General features: G+C 37.5%; 1 protein-coding gene across 1 annotated transcript; it reads left to right on the top strand.

Annotated features, from left to right (window-relative positions):
• The first annotated feature begins 2,819 nt into the window (after positions 1 to 2,819).
• Positions 2,820 to 24,416, top strand: LOC140148498 (uncharacterized). Its single transcript, XM_072170480.1, has 3 exons — positions 2,820 to 2,982; positions 9,782 to 9,928; positions 17,588 to 24,416. The coding sequence occupies exons 2-3, from the start codon at positions 9,862 to 9,864 to the stop codon at positions 21,841 to 21,843; spliced, it is 4,323 nt and encodes a 1,440-aa protein (XP_072026581.1). The 5' UTR covers positions 2,820 to 2,982; positions 9,782 to 9,861; the 3' UTR covers positions 21,844 to 24,416.
• Positions 24,417 to 26,167: the final 1,751 nt, after the last annotated feature.

The following is a 26,167-nucleotide window of genomic DNA, read 5'->3' on the forward strand; positions in this document are numbered from 1 at the left end:
TGAATCTTTTCCAGGCTTAGGTAGAAGAGAAACTATTTCTTGTGATTGCGTTGTTGAAAGTTGACCTCTTGACCTATGGCGTTCACTCCAACTTGGGGTTGAGTGGTGCCATCTGCTTCATGATGTCCTGCCACGTTCTTCTGTCTTTAGCTAACCTACTAGCTTCGACCAAGGAGCTGATGTTTACTTTGCTATAATCGGCTTTCAGGCAGTCACTCCATCATTTTGGTGTTCTCCCTCTTGAGCGTTTGCCATGGATAAGTGCCTCAAATGCTAATTTGGGAAAACGTGATGGTGGCATTCTCTAAATATGGCCGAAGTTTCGGAGTCTTTTTGTTGATATTCTGTCCAGGATGGTAAACTCCATGTCACGGGTTTTGCGAATAGTGGTGTTTCTGATCCTTTCAAGACGTGACACTCCCATTATTTTGCGAAGGCACATCATTTCAAATGTTGAAAGTCTGTTTTCATCTTCTTTCTTTAGAGTCCATGTTTCCGCTCCATAAGGTAGTATTGAGAGGGTAAGTACTTTGTAGAGCTCGATCTTAGTGCTTCACTGTATGCCTTTGGCGCTCCATATCTTGTGGAGTTTTTGAACAGTCCCTATGGCTTTCCCAATGCGTAATTTTACGTCTTCGGTGCTGGATCCCGTTTGACAGAGCTTCCCTTCTAGGTAAGTTAACTTCTCAACCTGGGCTAGTGGTGTTCCATTGATTTTTATATTTATTTTTGTGTACTTTTTGGTGATTGCCTGATTTTCAGTCCCAGTGTTGTACTGCTTTTATGCACAAGGTTAACCAGAGTTTGTAGGTCATTTTCACTCCCAGCAACAAGTGCAATGTCATCCGCGAAGCGTAGATTATTGATAAGCTGCCCCTGAATGTTTACTCCTATATTTGTGTCGTGTAGTGCATATATCATGACCAGCTCAAGAAGGATGTTGAATAGCTGAGGTGAGATCACGCACCCTTGTCGTACTCCAACTACAGAGTACAGAGTACAGTAGTAAGCATTCCATTATCTATCTGCATCTTTATAATTTTGTTGGGGAATCCGAAGAATCCAAGTGCCTTCCACAGACCCTCCTGCTACACAGAATCAAAAGCCTTTCCGAAGTCAAGGTAGCAGCAGGTCGAAGAGTCATTTGTCCTTCTTTTGGTGTTTTTCCATAATTCGCCTCAGGGTGAATTGTTGACCGGCCAGTTCTAAACCCCGCTTGCGCTTCTGAAAGTATTTCTTCAGCTCTTTTCATGATACGTTTTTGAAGAATTAATGTGAGTACTTTGTATGAGTGGTTAAGTAGGCTGATTCATCTGTAACTGCCATAGTCTAGCTTGTTCTTTTTCTTGACCATTTAAATAACCGAAATTTAAAGAATCAACTAAATCAGTTCCAAGCAAGTCCCAGAAACATAGGTAAAACTCACTGGAAAAACCATCACTTCCAGAAGATTTATTTTTAGGTTTTGTAACATTCGTCTGAAGTCAAACTTTTTTCACAAAGCTCTTGCTGCTGTGGAAAAAGCTTTGGAATTTCATTTTGATTTCAATATTCCTCAATATCTTCATAATCGTCACTATCTTGTTTACATAAGATATGATCTGCATAAAAGAGTTTGACTTTGCCAAAAATATCTTTTGATTTAGTTTTACAAGTATATTATCAATTCTCTTTTTTCAAACATTTCTTTTTTTCCAAGTTAAAAAAATATTTAGAGATTTGTTCTTCATGATACCTTTCTCTTGATCTCACAATAGATACTATTAACTTTGTATTTGTTTGTTTCCTCTAAGTTTTTCTTCACTTCGGCATACTCGTGTACAATTTCTTCTTGAAATTCATTATCTAGCTTTTCTTCAAGGTCAATTAATCTGTTAGTGAAAGATCTTTCACGAGCATTTCTTTCTAGAATTTTTGTGGTGGAATATGATATGGTTTCCATACGTAATTTGAACTTCATAAATTCCCCAAATTGTTGATCATATTTACGTTTAACATTCAAATTACACTAATTAAATCTAATCATGATAATTAACATCTTATAGAAGACTATTATTGAACCTCCAAAAACCAGGCCTATGAGGTTCGGTATCACTCAGAGAAATCTTCATAATAATTGGTTGGTGGTCGGACTGTAAAGTTAAATGTGCTAAAAATGTAATTCATTTAAATTTATTTATCCATATGCTGAAGTAAATTCAGTTACTAGTCCAGTAATATTTTGTGGTGTTTTGGTTAGGTCCCTTTATTTCGTAACGGGTTGTTCAGTGTGTGAGTTTCAATGAAGCGGGCAGAAATGAAATCTGCACACTAAAATGACAAGGGGATTCCCTGCTACTTACTCAAAACTATCTCAACTGTTTAAATCTGAGATTTACGTTTAGTCTGTAAGTTTTCGCATTCCCAGGCACCCAAAATACGGTCGTACATAATACGTGTAATGCTCGAACAATAACAGTCAGTTACTTTATCTTGTTGGCATTCAAATGCTCACCTTCATTAATTTTAAGCTATCCATTTTATTGTATATAATTAACAATAACATGTTATTTCTATAGTCAGACGCCTACTAAATTTGACTTACGAAATAAATATATGGCACATGCCTAGGAAACACCTACGAACTGATTTACATAATTATACTGCCCTAGATACCGTGCCTACATGCATACTTGACACCCACTGCCAACTACCTTTATTACTTTCTTTCAGTCACGTATCCGTGACTTTGACTTTAATTCAACTGATATTTTGGTGACTGTTTTGACTTTCACCACTGAACCGTAATGGTCTGTATTGTTATTGTAATTGGTTATACACTTCTCTATACTTAGTAAACAAGCTATTTGTGACATGATCAGATTGCAGATCTGGAAATTATCAGACAACTTGACAGATTGGAACTGTAATGCTACTGAAGTTTGGATTATAACACATTAACCTTTATGGTAAAAATTGGAAAGTGCAAAACGTCTGTAGACGGTAAGTGTCTTGACCATACCATAGCTCGAAGCCAAAGTCTGGTCGAAATTGAAACTATTGTCAGATTCTTTTAAACGCAGTCGGCCAAACTCATAATTATATCAATGTTTGATTTCGGTAGGATATTTAGTCTATGTGTAATTTTACACATAGCCTAAAACTATCTACGCCCATACATAATAATGATGATGTTCGTTTGTTGGACTGTTTAGTTGTGTGTAGGCTACGTGTGTTAGGCATCATAGGCTTGACGCGGGTTAGACTATGCCATAGTCGATTTTTGATAAATAAAAATATGTTATTAATCATGATGAACGCATTCAGTTGAACTCGAAATTATACTGATATTTATTACATCAAAATACTAGTATAAAATGGTTATGAAAAAGTTTATATAATTATATTTGTGACAGTAGAAGTAAAGTATACGTAGGCTTATATTATTGAATGCAACATATCATAATGGCATAGGCCTAACTATAATGGCACTTGGGAAGCTAACAAACAGAGGGAGTACGGTGACTGAAAAGATCAGATGTGAAAATCTATCAATTGTGCACAAATAATTGAATCAGAGTTTTCAGCTTAAATGTAATAGCCAGAGTATGCACAATTGGCAAGTGGACTACGGAGAAGTACACCACATTTCGCCATAATTCATTCTAGAAACGCTTGCTGTTAGAATAAGAAAAATTTTAATGCTAAATTATTGCACATTCTAGGGAAGCGTGGTTACTGTTTTGAAATAACCGAGTGAGAGGGTTTTCAAGAAAATATTTTTCCTGTCAAAACTGAAGCATCCTCTGTATAAAAGAAAATATGAATATTAACTGCACATCATATATAACTATTCGTGATACCCAATTGTGGCATATTTGAGGTCGTTTATGAAGCAGAGAATTTTATTTAAATTTTATATACGCCAAAATATTTTTTTAATTGAGCAAGAATAAGGATACATACATACATACATACATTAAATTCTTATAAGGCGCAATATCCAGTATGATCAAGGCGCCATACAAAATACAACAAATAATACCACATGAAATATAATACAAAGCAAAAATACAAATTCAGATTAAAACAAATGAGTTTTCAAGAGTTTTTTGAAAACTGCAATTGAGCCAGCATTTCTTACATACTGCGGAAGTGAGTTCCAAAGTGATGGGCCTGCAACAGAGAAGGCTTGTTCACCTATACATTTCTTACTAAATGGTATTGCAAGAAGAGTCTTGTCTGTTGCAGACCGTGTAACTGGAGCCGTTGAAGGACGATTTATGTGAGCTAGTAAGTTGGCAAGATATTCAGGACCACAGTCATTGAGACATTTGTAAACATGAAGACATATCTTAAATTGAATACGTTTTGTGACCGGTAACCAGTGCAGTTTTTTCAGAAGGGGTGATGGACTATCGAGTCTGGATGCATAGAAGATCAGTTTTGCCGCTCGGTTTTGAAGGGACTGGAGGCGAACTAGGTCTTGTGAGTTTGCGCCATACAAGAGAGCATTGCCGTAATCAAGACGGAGAGGAACAATGCTCGGACGACAAGGTGACGTGTGTCCTGGTCAAGATAACGGCATATGCGGCGGATATTGCGTAATTGATAATTTCCAGATGAAACCAGACTGTTAACTTGTTTACACATTGTCATATTTGAGTCAAAAATTATTCCAAGGTTTCGGATGTTACATGATGGTTCAATATGGATGTCGGCGACCTTTAACTGTACTTTGGGGAGCTTTTGAAGGCTTTGGTATGACCCGGCTATAAAAAATTCAGTTTTATCATTGTTCAATTTGAGTTTGTTTTGATTCATCCATTCCTTTATTTCGGCGATGCACTGCTTGTTTCGCAAGTGCTGTTTCAGCAGCACCTGCGATCTTTGGGTTGAATGATACATAAAGCTGAGTGTCATCAGCATATGAATGAAAAGAAACATTGTGACTACGAATAATAGCTCCCATCGGTTGTGTATATATAACAAATTGAACTGGTCCAATGACGGAACCCTGTGGGACACCATAAACTAGTTTTGACTGTTCAGAAAACACATTATCAATACTTACGCTACTACATCGAGAACTCAGATAACTATCGAACCACTTAAGTACAGTACCAGACACACCTATATCATTTTTCAGACGACCAAGTAGCAAACCGTGATCCACTGTATCGAATGCTGCAGACAGATCAAGAAGGACCATGAAAACCACTTCTTGTCTGTCTACAGCATTCAGCACATCACTTTTTACTTTGAGTAACGCTGTTTCTGTACTACAATTTGACTTATACGCAGACTGGTAGACTTCACCCAGATTATATTTGGCCATGTGGTCGTTCAGTTGGTTTGTCACAACCTTTTCAATAACTTTTGACACAAACAAAATATTTGATACTGGCCTATAATTCTTTAAATTATTCCGATCTAATGATGGCTTCTTTAAGATCGGAGATATCACAGCTCTTCCAAGTGATTGAGGGAATATACCAGTACTCAAAGATGAATTTATAATACGGGTGAGTGTTGGAAGAAATACTTCAAGATTTTCTTTCAATAACCATGTGGAATGGGGTCTATGACACTAGACTTGCTATTACAATCCCTCACTAGTCTTCTTACTTCATCAGGGGACATAATGGTGAATTCATTAAAACTATGAACATTATGATTTGATCTAACATCATAAGCAGTACATTCATTAGTTTCAGACTCAATACTGTCCAGATCATTTCTGATTTTCGAGACCTTTTCTTCAAAGTAGTTTGCAAACTGATGACACAGTGACTTAGTTGAGTCACATGATGGTAAGGTACGGTTATCTCTGTTCAACAGATTGTTTACAGTTTTAAACACACCCTTTGTGTCAGCATCAGATAATTTGTCTTTGTAATACTTGGTTTTATTAGTTTCAATAAGTTGATTAACCTTTTGCTTTTGATCAATGTACGACTTCCTATCTTCAGACGTTCTAGATTTTCGCCACCTACGTTCATATTTTCGGCGAACCTGTGTTTCAGTCTTGATTTCACTACTGTACCAGGGAAAACGGGGTCTATTTGTACGCACCTTCACCTTCGCAGGGGCATGTTGGTCAAGAATTGTTAGAACTTTAGAGTCATACTCAGTAACCAACTCATCTAAAGTTAACTCATCTGAGATAGTACACAGTGCTTTAGTGACATCAGCCTGAAACGCTACCTGGTCCATTTGTTTGAAGTTACGGACCTTGACAGATGTTTTGGTTAGAGTAGGTTTATTTCTGTTTACATAACAATGCATCATGAAGTGGTCAGAAAAGAGATTTACTTGGGACTCACATCTAAGAATAATCCCATCCTCAAGTCGAGCCAGGAAAAGGTCGATGGTATTACCAGATATGTGCGTAGGACCCTCAGCATACTGATAAAACCAGCAGTCTCATAAGATCTAATGAACCTCTTAACTTCAGACTTCCAAGGCTCATTTACATGTATGTTAAGATCGCCTAATAACACTACTTTATTGGGGAAAAGTGATACCTCGCCAATAAATTCATCAAACTCAGTTAAGTAGTTTGAAGTACGTAAACGATTTACGGAAGAAGGGGGTGGTCTATATATTACAATATACTGAATTCCACTCGTTAAATCAACAACACTTGCATGTTCAAAATTTACAGTAGTAAAACCAGTTTGTACAGTACGAAGGTTCACAGAGTCTTTGCTTATTATACCGATTCCGCCATGATTGCTTGTGCCTCTTGGAAAGTTGGAGAAAGAGTAAAATGGTGGTGTACATTCTCTAATGACTGAATCATCGTTCTCATTTATCCAAGTCTCAGTAAGGAACATTACATCAATGTCATTTTGAATCAGAAAATCTGCAAGGAGTGTTGTTTTGTATCTAATTGACCGAGCGTTCCAAGCGGACAGATGAAGGTATCTGTTCAAGTCAACAACATAAGGCTGGGATGTGGTTTGGGACAAGTTTGAGAAACCCTCTTGATGCTCAGGGTTAGGTCTAATATGTAAACGCTTGCCGCCTCTGCTGCCCCTATGTCGCCAACGTCTTCTTGGTTGCTTCCTAATTTCTTTGTAATCAGGCAGCGAGATCGAGTTATTATGATTTGGACATGGGTTGCGCAATATGTTCAAAGAATTCAAGTTTTGGCATGTTTCAATGCTTAATGGACACTCATCATAGGTAGTATTCATTCCATGTAGAAATATGGTGGAATAGTGCAGTAGGCCTGCTATTGCATACACAGGTAACTGTAAAACTGGTGGATCACACTCCATGATGATGATGGGCTCTTGAGAATCACAAGATAAGGGATAATCACTTACAGTCAAATAATCAACAGTAGGATAATCACTTTCAGTCCAGCATTCAATAGTAGGATCAGTTACAGTTAGTTGGTAAAGGACTTCACTGGAAGGTCGATGATGATTAGGATGAGTAGGATGATCACTCCACAGGTAGATAGGCCTAGGCCTATATGAAGATACCTGATATACTGTAGTATAGAAAAAACGTTAAAAAAGCTATGTATAAATAACATTAGACCCGGCAAAAGATTACTGTTTCGTTTTTATGGTATTCTAATCTTTTATTTCCCGAAGAAACATTTGGGGTCTAAAATGGATTTTTATGTAATTGATAAAAACATCGAACGTGTATACAAGAAAATGGTAGGTTTTTCTCTATAGTATTTTACTGACCATGGAAATGTACTGAGACACAAGCACGTGTCAAAATCGATATAATGTATTGTCCATATAGACGCCCAGTTATCATGCTTATCGTTGATTTTTTTGTATAAAACACGCAGTTAACAACAATTGAGCGCTAATAATACACATAAATGTTTTTATTTGAAATATAATTCCAAAATATGGTACGTTTTCTGCCTTTGCTTGTCACGTGGTAGGCCTATGTTGAAGTTGCGATTATATGTTCGAATAAGTTCCAAATGAATTCCAACAAGACAAGTAGCCGAGTGGTCTAAGGCGCTGATGGGTTTATAGTGTGTCCAAAGCAGTCCGCCGCCGTGAGTTCGAACCCCGCCTCCGCCAAACTTTAATGAAGTAAAATTAAAATTGAAATTTTACTTTTAAAAAATTTCATATTGGGGAAATGTGACTGGCAGAATTTATGTATGGCGTGGAGTGGTGTGACGGAGAAGTCTATAGACGCGGGTTTGCAGGGGGTGTAGTGACTTTACGGATGCGTTCATGTGGTGGAAAACAAATGTGTGTTCTACAGGCTCCAGAACATATTTAGAATACCCGTGTTAGCAGCCGATGGACGGGTCCGACCGTCTGATGGGTATAAAAGTAACCTTAACATTATAGGCCTACAAATGTAATTTGGTTCATCTTTGTCTATAACACTTGAATGCAATGCCACCTGTGTTCTGATTTTCCAAATACTTGGAAAAGAAAATGTTTTCCCCACTAAAAATAGATGTGGGTGCGCATTCTTGTGATCAAAAAATATTGACAATTCTGAATTTACAGTAGGCCTAAACATGCTTCAAGAAACAATTCAGTCGCCCGTTAAGGTCATTGGGTTATAATAAAATATATTTGACAATTTCTGGATCATTTTGTCTTTAGCATATCTAACATGGCAGCTATAGGGTCCACAACTTGTAAGTTCCCCCCTAAATACTTAAAATAAATCGAAAAATATTTGACAAAATGCAATTTTGTAAAAAGGTATGGGTAGCCGTATATTATTTTGTTTTACACATATGGTCCAAATTATAGCATTACATTTAACAGTGTTAAAAGTTGCATCTGAGTCCATAGGAGTCAGCACTCACACAATGCAGTAGGCCAGGTCTATTCATGTGTTTGTTAAAGAAAACCCGACTGCTATGGACTCATGTGCAACATTTAAAACGGCTTCTTTTCTTACACAATTAACCATTGTGACTGAATGCAATGACGTGTGACGTTATAAATTGGTCCACATGTGTAAAACAATTGGGCTATACATGTCTTTTTACATTTTTACATTTTGTTAAATATTTTTTGACTTATTCTAAAAAGTATTAGGGAGAAACTTATAAGTTGTGGACCGTATATTTCAATGATACGACATTGGCAATTGGCCAAATGAAACGTGGTATTGAGTGAACTAAAGAAGGAACCGACTGATCGATCAAAATCTTTATGAATAGAGAGCTTCATGGTATCCCTGAAAGAACTGTATCGTCGGAAACTTAATTGTTTGGGTATTTATACGCCATAACTAAATAACTGACGTGGTTGAGGAAATAACCAGCTATCATATACTTTTTGAATTGTGACAATTGACCACACCGTTCCTAAAATATAAGAATAATTATGAAGAAACTCCCTAATTTTCAAACCTTTACACGGATTCGAATTTCGATTGAAGTCTGTATTCGATGCGCTAATTGCACTGCGCATCGTCAACGCATGAGGCGTCTATTATCATTGATAGATATTTGACTTCTTTTATTTCAAAAACGGAGCGGTCAATTGTCAACATTCAAAAAGTGTGTGATAGCTGACATATTCCTCAACCACATTGCTTATTTAGTTATGTTTGGTTTATGCCTTTAAATACACACAAATAATCAATTTCCAATAATACAGTTCTTTCAGGGACACCCTGTATTCACCATATTTCTGCACGCCCACGAATAATAATATTATGTGCTAGTGGTATCATTTATCATTTTGAAACATCAAAGCATATATTTTTTTAACTATTTGTAACTACGTGTTTGTTGATGTTAATGAATCTGAAATATGCTTTACAATTCTTTTTCTTTACTTAGATATGAATGGAATTGGAGAGCACTAAAGTTGTTTGCCAATTAGAGAACCCACCATTTCTAGTATTTACACCGATGTAAGAATGGCCGACCTGGATGACCCAGATCAAATGGCAAATAATAATAATAACCAGAGCGAGACACAGTACGGTAAGTATTTGCTTACTTAATGACAAGACGGGTACTACGTATTATGTTATGGAACAGATCGAAAATTATACTCAAATTATTTTCAAGGATATTGGAGTGTCTTAGTAATGGCCAGAAATGATAAGATTATTAATTAATGGATCACATAGTTTAAATTGATAATATCGGATAACAATACAACGCTCATAATAGTAATATTGGTACCGCGGTGGCTAGTTAAGATGAACATGGTCCTATCCACGTCTATTTTGTCCCGTAATAAACTTTTTAGGCTGCGTCTTAAATGCAGCGCCTCAAGCGGTGACCTGTTTTTAATTTAAAATCGTAGCGGCTCTGTCATTGGTTATTATCAAACAAAGCTATCACCTCAATTCTATACAAACCACGATTAGGGGCACACTTAGAAACTTGCTTGACAAAACTTCGAAATTCTTTTGATATGGTAATCTACAGAAGATCTTATCTGATAACACATAGGCCTACATGATTCTACTATACTATGTTAAATTTTATAAGACGGATTCAATTATTATTTCTTCTTCACGAAAGAAAAAGAAAATCATCTGAATTAAAATTCTGACGGGGTTCGAACCCACAACCTCCGGTTTCACAGTCGAGCGCTTACACAACTGCGCTAGCAGTTCTGTCAGAAATGATTTTGTTCATTAGCTCTTATTGATTACGAAATTAAGCGCGTATACACTTGAAATGCTATTACCGCACTTGTCTCTTTATAGCCTACTGAATCTCCAATCAATAATGAACCTTGCCTCTGACTATGCGGTTCCTATGCTTACCAGTAAAAAAATTTCGGAAGTGGCAAATGCATTATACTCACGGGGGGAAGGGCACTTAACACAAATGACCATACGGGTATGCTCCCCCGGAAAGACCCCCTTTTTGGATTTCGCAGCTCCGAAAGACCCCCTATATTTGACCAAAATAGAACTCCGAAAGACCCTTGATTTTGATAAATAAATATTTAGCTCTAAAAGACCCCCAAATTGTTCATTCCTCATATTTCTGGAATTTTCAAGCAACAAGCCAAGAAAGACCCTTGATTTTGACGTCCCCATATTTTACTTGTTCGCAGCTCCAAAAGACCCCCTTTTACTGGTACGCCCGCATCTCCCAAAGAACCACCACCTAAACATTCCGGGGGAACATACCCGCCAAATATTGTTGATGTGCCTAGGCTACTGCTGACATTTTAATTAACATTGAATTATAACAATATAGGCCTACTATTGACTTGGTGATAGTAATACTAGTAAATTCAGTACTTATAATATATCAACAAAAATAATAGTCAATCTTTCTAATATTAATAATACAGATGATATTAATATATAACGAGTTTTGTTGCAAAAGCCCTTTATACATCTACTTTTTGACTTTTTGAGAAAAACAGCTTTTTCAAAAATTGTTCAATTATTACTAGTTCGATTTGATTCATTTTGGTTTTGAATAAAGTGTTGATAAATAGAAACTAAAAGAATAGGTTTGGTACAATTTTCAAGCCTTCCTATTTATTTTATTATTTCGTTTATATCGTGCCTTTTGTGGATGTAAGGGCTTTTGCAACAAAATTAATTTACCCCTTTTCTAGAAACCATCTTTGCAATCAAATTCGAACCCATATTTTGCACTACTTTATGTAACTTGACTAATGTTTTCAAGAGAAAAAATGACATATCTCATTTACTTTTATTAAATTCGGCAAAATGGCATTTTTTTAGTATTTCCGAAGCTACAACTTTTGTTAATCAAAACGATTTTTTCAAACATAGTGACCCAAAGACAGTTTCTTTTTGGTTTTAATACTAGGTAAAGATTATCATGGCTAGGCCTATACATCAAAATATTTTGACATGCCAAAAATCTTCCCCTGTATAGGCCTACCATTTGAATTTAGGCCTATCCTGACATGTTTCTACATCACATTCGCAATATCGAAACGGTGCAAATACCTATACCTGTGCCAATATTGGCTCCCCCTTGTCCCGCCAAAAAGCTTCCCCTATAATTCAACACCCTGGGATAAGTATTGAATCACATCACCCTCCCTGCACCTCTTGGTGCGGCACTCTTTGGCCCGGTCTTTTGGTGACAGATCGAATGGAACAATAGGGTGTCTTCGGGTGACAGAGCATGTGCTCGTAAAAATATAGGGTCTGTGGGTGACAGCGACGCTGAAAAGGGGGGTCTTAACAGCCCTACATACTAGTACGCGTCACCTCCAAAGTGGGAGTGTCCCCCCGAATCAGTCTGACTAAACTTCTTTGATTGATGCAACGACCGGCCGTGACCCAAGTTATGTAATCACTTCGATGTCGAATAAACAAAATACAACACTGTATTGTATATGTATAAACCTATATAAGGGACGCACCATTAGATATCAAGGTGGGGGGGGCTTGGTAGTATTTTGGAAAAGAAGTTGTCACGCCATCTGATAAAAAAAATTTGCTTCACCTCAGAGCCCCCCCAAAAAAAAAAAAACAACAACAACATTGCACCACCTCGGACCTGAAAAAAAAATTTGGTGGCAAGGGTGCTCCAGTTTTCATCAAGTATATTAATTTTATTTTAGCTTCAAACTGGCAAGTATTTTGTTCGCATTTGTTTGTGAAAGATTATTCTGTGAGTGAATACACATTCACTCCACTTCAAAGATTTTCCCCAGAGTCCATGCCACGTGATGATGGGAGCCATATGTGGGGTCAGTGGATGGATCAGAGTATGGTTTTGGTGAGATATCCTCACATGAACCTATATTTTGAAGAAAATAATCACAAGACATGGATCTCCTTTGAAAACATTCATGAAAAAAACATGCTAAAACTCACCATTTGAACCAGAAGCGTGTACCGGTACTAACCAGCGGGGGCAGAGTGCTCCCTGAAAAGAGTGCCCGCATAACAACAAATGAAAGAAATCGAGAAGGCATAGGAAAAGAAAGGGGCAAGGAGCCTGTTTCCCACCAAAATTACCCCGATCATGCACCAAAATGAATGTAAAATACCAAATTTTTGCGCGCGCGCGCGGGCATTGTCTCTATAAAGACATTTTGGCCCGGTTTTTGGAGGCTCGAAAACTTAACAGTTTATATGTAGGCCCTACAGTCTCGCTAAAAAAAACCCAGTGTATGTACATATCGCATTAATAATACCGGTTCAAATTGATGATTATTTTGTATTTTCCCCAAAACCTTTATTTTTCCCTCTGATCACGAAAGCTGACTACGCTCCTGATATGAACTCATTTTAACATAAGAAGAACGTTTTTCGTGCTACGCGAAATTTAGGTGCTACAAAATGTAAACTGTTTGCTTCATCGAGACGCTAAAATTGCTTCACCGAGGTAGGCCTACTAAAAATTGTCACGACTCAGCCCCCCACCTTGATATCAAATGGTGCGTCCCTATATTGTACCATACCTGCCATGTATGCATGCATGCAGGGACCGTCTTTAAAATAAATTATATCAAGTTGGCAAGTTACTATTTTTGGTGAATATTTTGTATTGAACCATGATCTTTCTGACATAAACATTCAGAGAACACCTCAAGGAAATATGAAATGTCCCATATATATCTTTACTTTAAAGTCGAAGCTGCAAGATAGCCTGAATAAAATTTAAATTTGCCGGCCAAAAATGTGATATTTTTGAACTTTTTCTTGACCACTTTCATGGAAACAAAAACTTACAAGAAACCTCGGTAAAACTGACGATTTACAAGGAATTTCAAGTCTCAAAAGAAAATCTATCCGTGTTATTTTGCACACAAAATAGTTCTTGTCTCAAAAATCCAAAAGAAGAATGTGTTTTATCTGTACTTTTTATAATAAAGCTTCGGGACTTTAGGTCTCGAATTTCGTACCACGACAAAAGAAGTACAGTACATACATCTGACACAAAGCATACATCCTTTTGGCCTGATATGGAAACGTAATTAGAAGGTAGCTATTGTATTCTAACAATAAGATCGGGGTCAAATAGCTTACAAAAGGCTCCTCCGATTTATAGTGATCTACAATCAATCGGCAAGCTGCGAGTTATTGATTTTTAATCAATCACGTATTGCACTCCCCAACGGTAACAGAAGGGTTTAGCCCAGGTTGAAATCTCATCTCCTCCCAGTCGTCATAAGCGAATTATAAGTATGAATTGAAACCCTCTAGAAGTGACCAAAGTATACCGCACATGGCGCTATTTATAAACCTGAAAGATGTCTAGCACAGGTCGAATGCGAAAAAGACGGATGTGTATCACAGCTCTAATTTATTTTACCAAGGCTGAAATAGACTCACATAACCGGTCGCTTTCAGCCTCCCACGCGTTAAATGGACAGTATTTTGCACACTTTCTGGACGACCCTTATTGAGCACATTTTCAGCTTGGAATGGTCTCAATATTGATAGGCAATCGTTTCTTTTGTTAGAGCGCGGTCAAAGTTGTAATTTTGTGTTTTTGATCGCAAAGATCGGAGATTTTAATTGCCGATGCGAATTCGGAACCCTTCGCAATATTTTTTTTTTTTTGTGGGTTTTTTTCAGTAAAAGGCATTTGATCCTTGATTTTGATTCAACCGAGTGTTTTGATATCAAGTAAAATATTATATATACCTGAAATTTGACTTCCCAACCTGATAATATAAATTTTTGTTCTCTGAAGTCATTTGAGCTGAAGATCTGATGTACCGTAAAACGGGGTGAATCGGGACACCGGGGTGAATCGGGACAAAACACAAACAAGTTTTTTGACACCAAATTTTTTAAACCTAATTGATTGTTTTGTGTGTTTCTCTTCCCATGTTAAAAAAATGGACTGTCAGTATCAGAATGGTGGCTTTGCACATGTGATACAGGAAATATGGAGCCCAGGACACTAAAATGAAAATTTCCTCCAATTGCTCAAAAAAAATGATGTGGTCAGAACTTTAGCCCTCCCAGTGGAACCATTGGAGGAAATGAGCTGGAAATGCACAGGGACCTCACAAAAAGTGTCATACATGTGCTGTAAAAGTGAAAATTTGGTTAGTTCAAAGAAATTTTTAATTTTGTTGATTTTTGTACTTGTCAGATTTGAACTTTTGAGAACGGGGTGAATTGGGACACAATGTACTGTAGCTTTAATGGTATTAAGTTTGGATTATTCTCTATGTGGCATCACCTTAAGCCTGTAATAGTTAGTTGTCCTCTACCCGGTACCACCCACCACTAATTTTAAAAACAGGAAGTGAGTTTTACTGTCCCGGTACAAAATTTTACCACACCTAATTTTCAGAATTCCAGAAATAATTTTTTGAAAGGATTTTCAGGTTTTAAATAAATACGTACTTTGTTTTTAAAATATTGTTATTAATTTGTTTGTATCTTTAATGGTATAACTTGTATTAAGATATGTATTGGTAAAACAGACCTATTTGCACCTTCATTGGGCACAGTTCATTGGGTAGCTCTATAATTTGACTTAGAATTAGAAAATTAGAAAAACAAATTTGAAAGCCACCCACCCTTAACCCAAAAAAGTTTTGGAGGACAAGCATTTGAACTATAATGTTGTTAGTCTTATCCTGTAGTTCCAGTAATTATTGAGTTAATTATGCTTTGAATATTGCTGTTAGAGTTGGAAAATGTTTGCCAATGTTCAATTTGTTGGATCGACTGATAGAAATCATTCGTGAGTTGTTTTTAATGGCACTGGTTGCAAGTTGGTACCAGTATGGTATTGCTAAATTGCCCATAATGTGTTTGGCCAAAGGTTGTTTTGCTTTAGGCTGTATGTACATGATAATTGTTATTGATGGAAAATCACATGCAAGTAGCAAGAACATTTAACAGTTGTCTGCAATATGTGCGAGTTGTCCATTTTTGACTGAAAGTCACAGCTCGCTCGTTATTTTTCCTTTAAAATGACACATGATTATCGGTATTTTTTTAATGTTTAGGGAGAAATGCAGTATTTATTTGGTAAGAAACACTGTAGTATTACCTTATGTAAGTAGTGATAAGAAAAGAACAATGAAAACTTAAGTTTTAACATGAAATGTGAAGGTCAAAAGTTTTATTACTTTTTTACCGTAACAAGTACAGTCCAGTTGAGGGTACCAAAGAACATCTAAGTTATGGCAGTAAACATGACATCAATTGTTGTTAAATTGTTCTAAATTATTAGAGAAGTATTTAAATACTTGTTTAATGTCCCAATCCACCTCATTTGTGGGGATAAAGGGTACAAAAACTAATTCAAACCTTCATCAAATACTATTTACTCTGCTGTCCCGATTCACCCCAAACTCGGGGTGAATCGGGACAGTCACAAAAAAAAAAAAAAAGAGGTAAAGCACTTGAAATCCACTCAATCTAACATTACCAGTATGTAGATCTCATGTGTGGACATAAAATGCACCAATGACTGTGGCAATTGAAGCTACAAAGAAAAAAATACAATTAAAGCCATGCCCAAACTGTCCCGATTCACCCCGTTTTACGGTATCTCAATACCAATAGAGCACCGGTTGTGTGGGGTCGAAGCCTCTTCCAAAAGGGGTCGCTAAACTTGCTGGAAAAAATAAAAATATATATCTGTACATTTAAGTGCAGGGTATCATCCATTTTTGCGCACTTCGCGCGCGTTTGTCCAGCCGGACGATGGGATATTGTGCCCTCCTTTGGAAATTTTACCCGGTACGTCGCAGATAGATTTTTGAAAGTAACAGCATTTATACTTTACTGTAAGTCGCGCCCAATTTTTCTTATGAAATTTTGGTCACGGGAATTTTAAAAAAATCAGAATTATTTGATATCAGAAGGACATTCTTCGTATTCAGAATGCAATTCGATATGTCTGATGTGTTCTCATGTCCCACAAAAATATAGTCCAAGGTGCTCTGACGATAACACTCCGATCGCCAGGCAATCTACGTTTAGTGTAGTAGGCCAGTGGGACAACGCAACCGCTACGTGAACGAGCTAACAAAAATACTGCCCAAACGCTCATACCAGAGCCCTTAAGTCTACACACTAAATTATGATAATAACCATTATATCACTCATACATAAATTCTAGACAGTTCATTGGTTGATTACCATTTGCCATTTTTACCATCACCCTCTCCGTGTGATAGTCTTTACTATCACAGTGCTCTGCCGGAGTGCGCCTGCGCCAAGCCGTGCGCTGACTCTTGGACTCGCCGATTTAGTTATGGGGTAGACCCCAAAATGTGAAGTATATTACGGCAAAGCATGGTGTTATGTTGTTGCAAAATGTATTTCCTACCTAAGATAGTATTTTAGTAATAGAATTTATGCATGAGTGATATAAAACAAATATTAACTGTCTTAAATTCGTGTAATGGTCGAAATATAATCACTCGGTGAAAGATGTATTGTTCCATTCCACTCGCCGTTCCGGCTCGTGGAATGGAACAATCCATCTTTCACCTCGTGATTATATTTCGACCATCACACTCATAGACAGTTAATATTTGTATACTATCACATTGTTATCCGCAGTCGCGGTGCGTTAAAATGTTGAAATAATGAGTATTTGTTTTTATTACAATTCTAAAACAGGAAGGCAATCAATACTTTTAGTCAACACATTTTGTGTTTATGTCCATAAATTATTGTTTCTATTGATTACTGTTCACAGATTACCCACATAATCTAGCGTACTTCCAGACCAAGCTACAGGAAAACTACCTGACAACCCGAAATGGAATAGGCCGCTTACCTGGCATGCAGAAGGAATATACCACCGATGATGGCGTCCTAGTAGAATTACCACTTATTCCAGCGTTCACACACCATGCGTTGATCATAGGGGAGGCTGGGATAGGTAAAACGACATTGGTCAACCAGGTTGCTTGCAATTGGGCTAAAGAAGTCGGCACCACTGATTTTGAGAGCAACAAAGCTTACAATCTGTCAAACAAGTTTCAGCTTCTATTTGCTCTCGATTGCAAAAGATTGAAAGACGATATGACTCTTGAAGACTGCATTCAAGACCAATTACTACCAACCTTTCCAAAGGTAGTGATCAAGTCATTACTCAGACTTTACTCCGGTAGAAGTCTATTCTTGTTTGATGGATTCGATGAGTTCGTTGCGCATGAACAAATACTCAGCGAAGACGTACTTCGCAACAGTTGCGTAGTAGTCACTACCAGGCCCAATAAAGTAGCTGAATTCAACGAATACTACAGTAGGTACAAAACGATTAATTTAGAGGGATTGTCAGTCAAAAGTAGAGAAACTTTTGTCACTAAGTATTTAGATATGGCCTCTAATTTCACGCATAAACAAACTGAAACGACGAATAGAGCAAGCTTGCTAATGGACAGAATTAATAGAACATATATTGGGTATTTATCTTTCCATCCGCTGCTGTTAGCGATGGTATGTATTATTTGGAATAGCTTTGGAAAACTTCCGACTAGAATGACATCTTTGTACAAGCAGGCATTAGCGATTTCTGCAATGAAGGTCTACACTGGGGACTCTGCAGAAACTGGCGTCAGGTATGACCATAATCAGAGGCTCAATACATTGCTATTATATCTTGGACGTAGTGCTCTGGATGGTTTGCTAAGTGACAACAAGAAAATGGTGTTTAGTAGGCAAGATTTTCGAGATACAAACCAAAGCCGTTTTTCGTCTGATAAGCTTTTGGTAGTATTATCGTTAGGATGTTTCTTGTCGTGTTTAGGAATGGAAATCGGTTTACAAGTCGATTCAGTAAGATTACAAGTGGTACTCGTGTTACTGGGATTTGTCGCAGCCATTTACCTCTTGCTTAGCAAAGTCAGCGAAGATGTTGATGATATGTTAAAAGAAGCAGTGAAACTGAACTTGCTGACAAAGAAGAACACAAACAGACCTGACACCGATTGGCTAGATGACTACAACAAAGTGGGTGTTAGTAGGATAAATATGAGAGACATGAGCCAAAGCACGTTTTCATCCGACAAGCTTTGGTTAGTAGTATCATTCGGATGTTTGTTGTCTTGTATAGGCATGGAAATAGGCTTGCAGATTGGTTCGTTACACTTACAGTTGGCACTCGTGTTACTGGGATTTGTGGCAACTATTTACATATTGTTTAACACAGTAAGCGAAGATGTTGATGATCTGTTAAAGGAAGCAGTGAACTTGGTAACAAAGATCATCCCAAACAGATCAGAAACCGATAGTGATACTCAATACTGTTTTATCCACAAAACTTTGCATGAATTCACGGCAGCCGTGTATTTCACCAGTCTTGTAAGGTCAGACGTTCCTAGGTTCCAGTACTATTTAAAGAATCTGCAGAAAGGCAATGTGTACGATCTTCAGTACTTCTTACGATTCTGTTGTGGATTGAGTACACCAACTGCTGAAATTATCCTAGAGTACATAGTCGATGTCTGCAAGCTGGATTGGAGACTACCGGTAGTTTTGGTATTCGAAGCAGATACGGATACGTACATTCAGTCACAATTGCACGATAATCTCAAGCATCTGACGAGTCTAGAAACTTACGCGACGATGTCTTCAAGCCTTTGGGCAATTCTGAATTACTATCTGTGCCAAAAAGACGAAAACGGGGAGATGAAAACATGGTTAGCTAATGTGGAAAAACTAGACGTGAAAATCCCTCAATCTGAGAAATACGCCAATCACTTCTTGGCCAATGCGAGTAGATCTGCTTCATTCTGCGAATCAATCAAGACATTACAGCTGGATTTGTCCCATCAGGTAGATGGCAACATATTGACCAATTTCTTACAGGAACAAGTACACCTGAGTAGTCTCAAGATCCAAGTACAAGATGTACAGACAAAATCAAGGTCATGGATGCAATATGTGTTCTCTGAACTTCTTCCAAAGCGTAGCCTGGGATCAAATGAAGCACCGATGTCATACTTTGACATCATTGTGCCACAGTTGCAAACGCTGTCTCTTGTCAACACCAGATTGAACAGAGACCAGTGGGATAGATTGCTTGATGTCCTTCTTGAAGCAGGTAGAAGGCTGCAAACTGCTTCTGCTTCCGATGACGAATCTGTCGAATCGATGGATAATGAGTCCAAAAGGTCAACATATGACAAGTCTAAGGACTCTAAAGAGTCCCTCGATGAGGGGTTTAACGAATCATTGGCTGGTGGGTCAAGGGATTCTGTACAAGGTATGTTCAAGGAATCATTGAATGATGTGTCAAATGACTCCATGCTTGGTAGGTTAAAGGAATACTCAGAATATGCATTTAAGGATTCTAATGGAGGTGTTTCAAATAGTTTATCAAAGGAGTCCTTAGATGGAGCTTCAAAGGGGTCCTTTAGTGCTGACTCCAAGGTAAATAGTATTTCTTCAGAGTCCGTTGATGCCGAATCTAAATACATTGCAGGTGCATCAAATGTGTTCCTAGATGATGAATCAATGGATTCTATGACTGGTACGTCAAAGGAGGACTCTCTTGGTGCCGCATCTGTGGAGTCAATAGATGCTGTATCAGAAGGGCTTATGGCTGGTGCATCAAATAAGTCCCTAACTGATGTATCAAAGGAGTCTGTGAATAGTGTTTCTTTGGAGTCTGTTGATGAAGAATCTGAAAAGCATGTGGATGGTGCGTCAAATGTATTCCTAGATGATGAATCCACGGAGTATATGGCTGGTGTGTCAAAGGACTCCCTTGGTGCTGCATCTGTGGAGTCAATAAATGCGGCCTCAAACAAGTCTGTGGTTGGAATGTCAAATCAGTCTCTGAATAGTAACAAATCTGAGGATGAGCAGTCACATGAGTCGACGGATGACGCATCCACAAAGTCGACCATAGGGTCAACGAGGGAAGATGAGCTTTTTGATCCAATTCTATTCCTGCCTTTGCGTGTACTTGAATTGAAAGGCAATCACCTGTTCTCTGATGACGATCATGGAGATGTACTTCTTAACAAGTTTGCCGAATCTCTTTCATACATGACTGATCTTGAATATCTGGGTCTAACCGACACTGGATTAACCACGACGTCTATGCTGATACTTGGTCCGGCAATATCCCAATTGTCCAATCTCAAAGCACTTGACTTGTGCACGATTGAAGACAAGTCCAATACTTTCCACCAGGCTAGAATGGAGTTATCCAGATGTTTGAATAGTTTTGGAAATCTAGAGGACTACGATCTTCACTTCACTGATATGAGTAATGAAGCTCTCGGTATGTTGTCTTTGGATCGTCTGGGTGATCTTTCTAAGCTGAAGGTGTCCCGCAATGCCTTCGGATCGCAGGGCCTGGTTGTATGTAGCATTTCCCTGAGACATGTCCCATTTTTGACCAAGTTGAAGCTTACTGGTAGTGAGGTGAGCGAACACGAAGTTGTCGCTCTCAGTAACTCTTTGAACCATGTGCCATTGTTAACAAACCTAGATCTAATTGGCATTGAAGTAGATCTAAAAGGGTTGCTTGCACTGGGTGCCTCATTGAAGTATTTGCCATTACTCACTACCCTCAAACTCAATACAAGCAAAATTGAAATTAATGGAGTAATGCCATTAAGTTTTCTGTTGCAGTACACTCCGTTGCTCAAACATCTCAGTGTGATCCTGAGTGGTAGTGAGTCCCTAACTGCGTTGACTCTCGGTTTTTTGTACATTCCTAAGCTCACCAGACTCCAGCTTCTGAGTGATAAAAGCATGACATTGGCTGCTGCAGAAGCTCTTTTCACCAACCTTTTTGCCCTTCCTGAGCTCGAAGCATTGACGATCCCAAATGTTGATAACACTAATCTGAGTGCCTCAATGGTAGTTGAAGCTTGCATTCAAGAAGTATCAAGCCTTCAAGACGAAGGGCTTGTATATCTTCGTAACACTGAACTCAAGACAATTCTAAGCATTGTCAACACGTTTTCATACTACAAGGAGAGTGTAGTCTGAAAATATTCAGTATAGTGTTCCCCGTATTCATTATTTAGTCGAACTCTAATGATGATAAGGTGAGCGAACACGAAGTTGTCGCTCTCGGTAACTCTTTGAACCATGTGCCATTGTTAACTAAACCTGAATCTGATTGGCATTGAGGTAGATCTGAAAGGGTTGCTTGCACTTGGTGCCTCACTGTAGAAGTTGCCATTAGTCACTACCCTTAAGTAATCTCACTGCCAGCAAAATTGAAATAAATGGAGTACGGTACTCTATTAGTGTACATGAGTTGCTCAAACGTCTTCAGTGGTAATCCTCAGTGGTAGTGACATTCCTAGCTCACCAGACTCTAACGTCTGAGGAGAGTGCTTAACGCATTAATATATTATGCTATACACAATCTTTTCACCAACCTCTGCTCTCCCTGAGCTCGAAGAATTGATAATCCCAAATAATAATACCACCAATCTCAGGGATTGAATGGTGATTTAAGGGCATGTACATCTGCATTACCCTGACATCAAGACAATCCTAAGCATTTTAAACACATTTTCATACTACAAGGAGAACGTGACCAGACAATATTCTCCAACCTTCATTGTTGAGTCATTCGCTGAGGTGGGAGTGGGTGTGGTCACCGATTCTGACTGATTGAATGGACACCGGCCGTTGTGATTTTTCACAATTTTTACTCCGATTGGGGAACATGACCTCTACGCTACGCTACTGGTCCCACCTTTATTTAATCGCTGTAACGATAAGGTGAACGATCACAAAGTTGTTGCTCTCTGTAACTCTGAGATCCATGTGTCATTGTTAACTATTAAGAGTCTACATCCCTACTTCCAGTCAGCGGCAGTCGGCACTCGCTTTGAAGTTCAGCGTGTGCTACGTTGGCTTCCTTGTATATAATATATGTGCAACTTTGATCGCGCGTGTAAAGGGGTGTACACGCCCCAAGTAACGCTAAGCTAACGCAGAATATCCTGATCTTCCGCTGACTGGAAGTAATGCAGACTATAGTTATGAAAAGTTCCCCCAAGTTCACCCGCTGCGTGTCGATTTTTCCACCCATCCGGTATGCTCTTAATTGGTACCACAAAAGGAGGGCGCACTGTACAATTGTGGTCTTTACACTTGAGTGGATTAGAACAAAAAAGTCTCAGATCATCATTTGTTGAAATATTGGTAATTTGGGGATTCAACCCTCTACTCTTAATTAATAATAATGTCTGTCACTGTGAGAGTTCCATGTATGAGAAAGTGCTTGAAATCTCATTATTTTCCCATTGAAAACTGTGTTACCTATATAGAATTCGTGGTATTGAACCTATAGAGAGTCATTTTCAATGTCATTTAGTTTGAGATTACATAGTGCTTCTATCTCTTTTGCTACTCAAGATCTAACTTTGATATAAAATTCATGGTATACCGTGACAATACCGGTACGAGTCATCTTGAGATTATTGTAAGTACATCAGCCCGTATAACATTAATGTTTTGGATCTCGTCTGGAGGAATTTCATTAATTGATGAGGGAGGGAGGATTTTTTTCTTCTTTCTTCTTCAATGTAAAATTACCATTGTTAGTAGTTTTCGGTCTTTTCCAGCAGTGCTCGAAGAAAGGAGGAGGCCCCTTGTCTTTCTTTTTTTTAAATGGGAGATTATGAGGGATAAACCCCCTAGATTACCACAAAAAGACTTGGAAGTGATCCTTGTTCTCTAATGAACTTATTTATATGTATGAAGTTTTCCTAAAGCACTCCAAAGTCGTAACATTTTGGGAAAATCAGATTTTTTTTTAAAATTGTGACAAATACCCAAAATTGAGGGGGAGGGGACGAGAACCAAAACATTAATTTTATGCGGCTTTGTATTTCTTGGTTTAAAATTTAACAAGAGGTCGGTTCATGAAGCATGAACCGTTTATTCTGTTTGTGCTGTAATGTCGATAATGATCTCGTAAATCATAATATTGATCAATGATTATAATAGGCCTAGTATACCATATCGCCGTTTTCTGGTTGGAAGTATATAATGTCGTGTACCATGAGCTACAAAATTGCTAGCTCCGTGATTGTACTTTGTAAAACTTATATTGTACAGGGTGTCCCAGAAAGAACTGTCTAGTCTGAACCGTTTAATTTTTGAGTATTTTAATGGCCGAACCCACCCGAACTAAATAGCTGATATGGATTTTGACAATTGACGGCTCCGTTCTTGACATATAAAAAATTTACGAAAATACTTAATTTCCAATCCATTCCATGGAGTCAAATATCAATCAATTAATGGCAATTATAGATGCTTTATACACAATATTGGCACTCCTACTACAGATCATTAAATTTATATTTGAAGCCATGGAAATGTATGAAAATGAGGAAGTTTCGTCAAATTCTTATATTATAAGAACGGTGTGGTCAATTGTCAAAACGGTGTGGTCATCTATCAAGTGTGTGGTAGCCGATTTGAGTTTCCGACGATAAAGTTCTTTCAGGGACACTCTGTACCTTCATACATATTCCAGCAATTGTACACTGCAGATGTAACAAAAACGAAACAATAAAATACAACACGTATGTTCACTTTGGTTTATTGATTATTGTGTTTATTGTTTGATTCATTTAACGCTTTATGAATCACAAAGTCTTAGAATTAATTTGTAACCAACTAAACTGCGACACATGGATAAATGCCAATGTAGATTATTAAAAAATAATGTGTTTCCCTCGAGTCAGCCTGAAATTAGTATCATTATCATTATTATTATTACTATTGCTATTACTATTACTATTACTATCATTATTATTATTATTATTATTATTATTATTATTATTATTATGATTATGATTATGATTATTTATTATTATTATTATTATTATTATTATTATTACATTGGAATTGATGACAGAAATGAAGGCCCCGCCAAGATATTATGGCGCAGACCATCTCCCCTGTTTAGTGAAGGGTGTTCTTTCTTTACGTAGATTGCTTCTGTGACAGGTGGTATGAAAGTAGCCCGACACACCATGGCCCTATTGGTTCCTAAGGCCAGTGGAAATCGTAGTGACGGAGGTGTGAGTACCTCGGGCTAGTATGAAAGGGGCGTCAAAGAAGCAATCTGCATAGAGAAAGAACAACCTTCCCTAAACAGGGGAGGTAGTCTGCACCACAACTTGGCGGGGCCTACAGTTCTGTCATCAAGAACATTCCTAAGAAGTTTGACTCATTGAAGATCAACGACATCTGGCAACACCAACTTGTCACAAGTCAATGACCATTTGCCGCCAGATCATCAGACAGCCTGAAGATGCACCTAGGATAAGGTGCGATTTCGTAGCCTTTCAAAATAAAAGTAAGTCCAGTTGATTAGTTTTATGATTCCAACATGTCCAATGTAATATTTATTATACCTGGATGAATGACAACCATCACGAACGTATTATTATTAGCATTATTATTATTATTATTATTATTATTTCGCAGATTTTAAAATTGTGAAGGTAATCAACGATGATAACAAAAAACGCACACCTTTTTCTATGAATTCTAGGTCAGTACCGTACGCGTCATCTTAGTACAATACATGCATTCTATTGGCAATAATAAGGTTAGTCACCAAGGGCAACACAACGTTTTGGGGTTGTTTTTTGTGACTTACAGTGATCACTTAATCACAGTATAATATTTTTGTAACACACCTGGTTTGTCTGTCTGGTTTGTTTGTCAGTGGACAAAGAAAATTACACAAAAATAGTGTTTATACTTAAAGCACTTTTGTAAACACTACCTTTCTAAACATTTTGAAATTTGATAAATTATCTTTAGGAATTTTACACATGAAGTCTTGGAATTAATTTGACATGTTTAAGAATTATAAACGTGGTGCTTTAGAAGAGTTTTGAACCCTCTCCACAAAAGTTCCAAATTTCAGAACTGTACATTTCATTACCATAGTTGGAATCAGCATGAAAAATGCACGAAATGAGTACAAACAAGCCCAGTATATGATATTGATTTTTGAGATAGCTCTTGATATTTTGAAATAATGTGCTCCTATTTCAAAGACTGAACTTTTTATGTTGAAGCCTATAGCATTAAAGTCTAAATACTGTATTCAGTGTGGTGTAATAGGTTTACAGTTTAGTTAATAATAACAAGTAACCATAAATATTTACGTCGATCATTTTCATTTCTATAAGTTTTGTGATTTTATATAACATATAAAAGAAGATAATGTTGATGTGAAACAAATTTTAATTTAAAATTTAATTTTAAAAGACCTTACTTTTAACATATAAATTATAAGATGATAAAGCTTACTTCGAATTCCATA

This window comes from Amphiura filiformis, chromosome 3 (assembly GCF_039555335.1).
Source record: "Amphiura filiformis chromosome 3, Afil_fr2py, whole genome shotgun sequence".
Classification (NCBI taxonomy): Eukaryota; Metazoa; Echinodermata; class Ophiuroidea; order Amphilepidida; family Amphiuridae; genus Amphiura; species Amphiura filiformis.

Coding starts and splice junctions, on each gene's coding strand:
- LOC140148498 (XM_072170480.1), top strand. CDS start 9,862: ATGGCCGACCTGGATGACCCAGATCAAATGGCAAATAATAATAATAAC. Junction 9,929..17,587: donor CCAGAGCGAGACACAGTACG/GTAAGTATTTGC, acceptor TACTGTTCACAG/ATTACCCACATAATCTAGCG.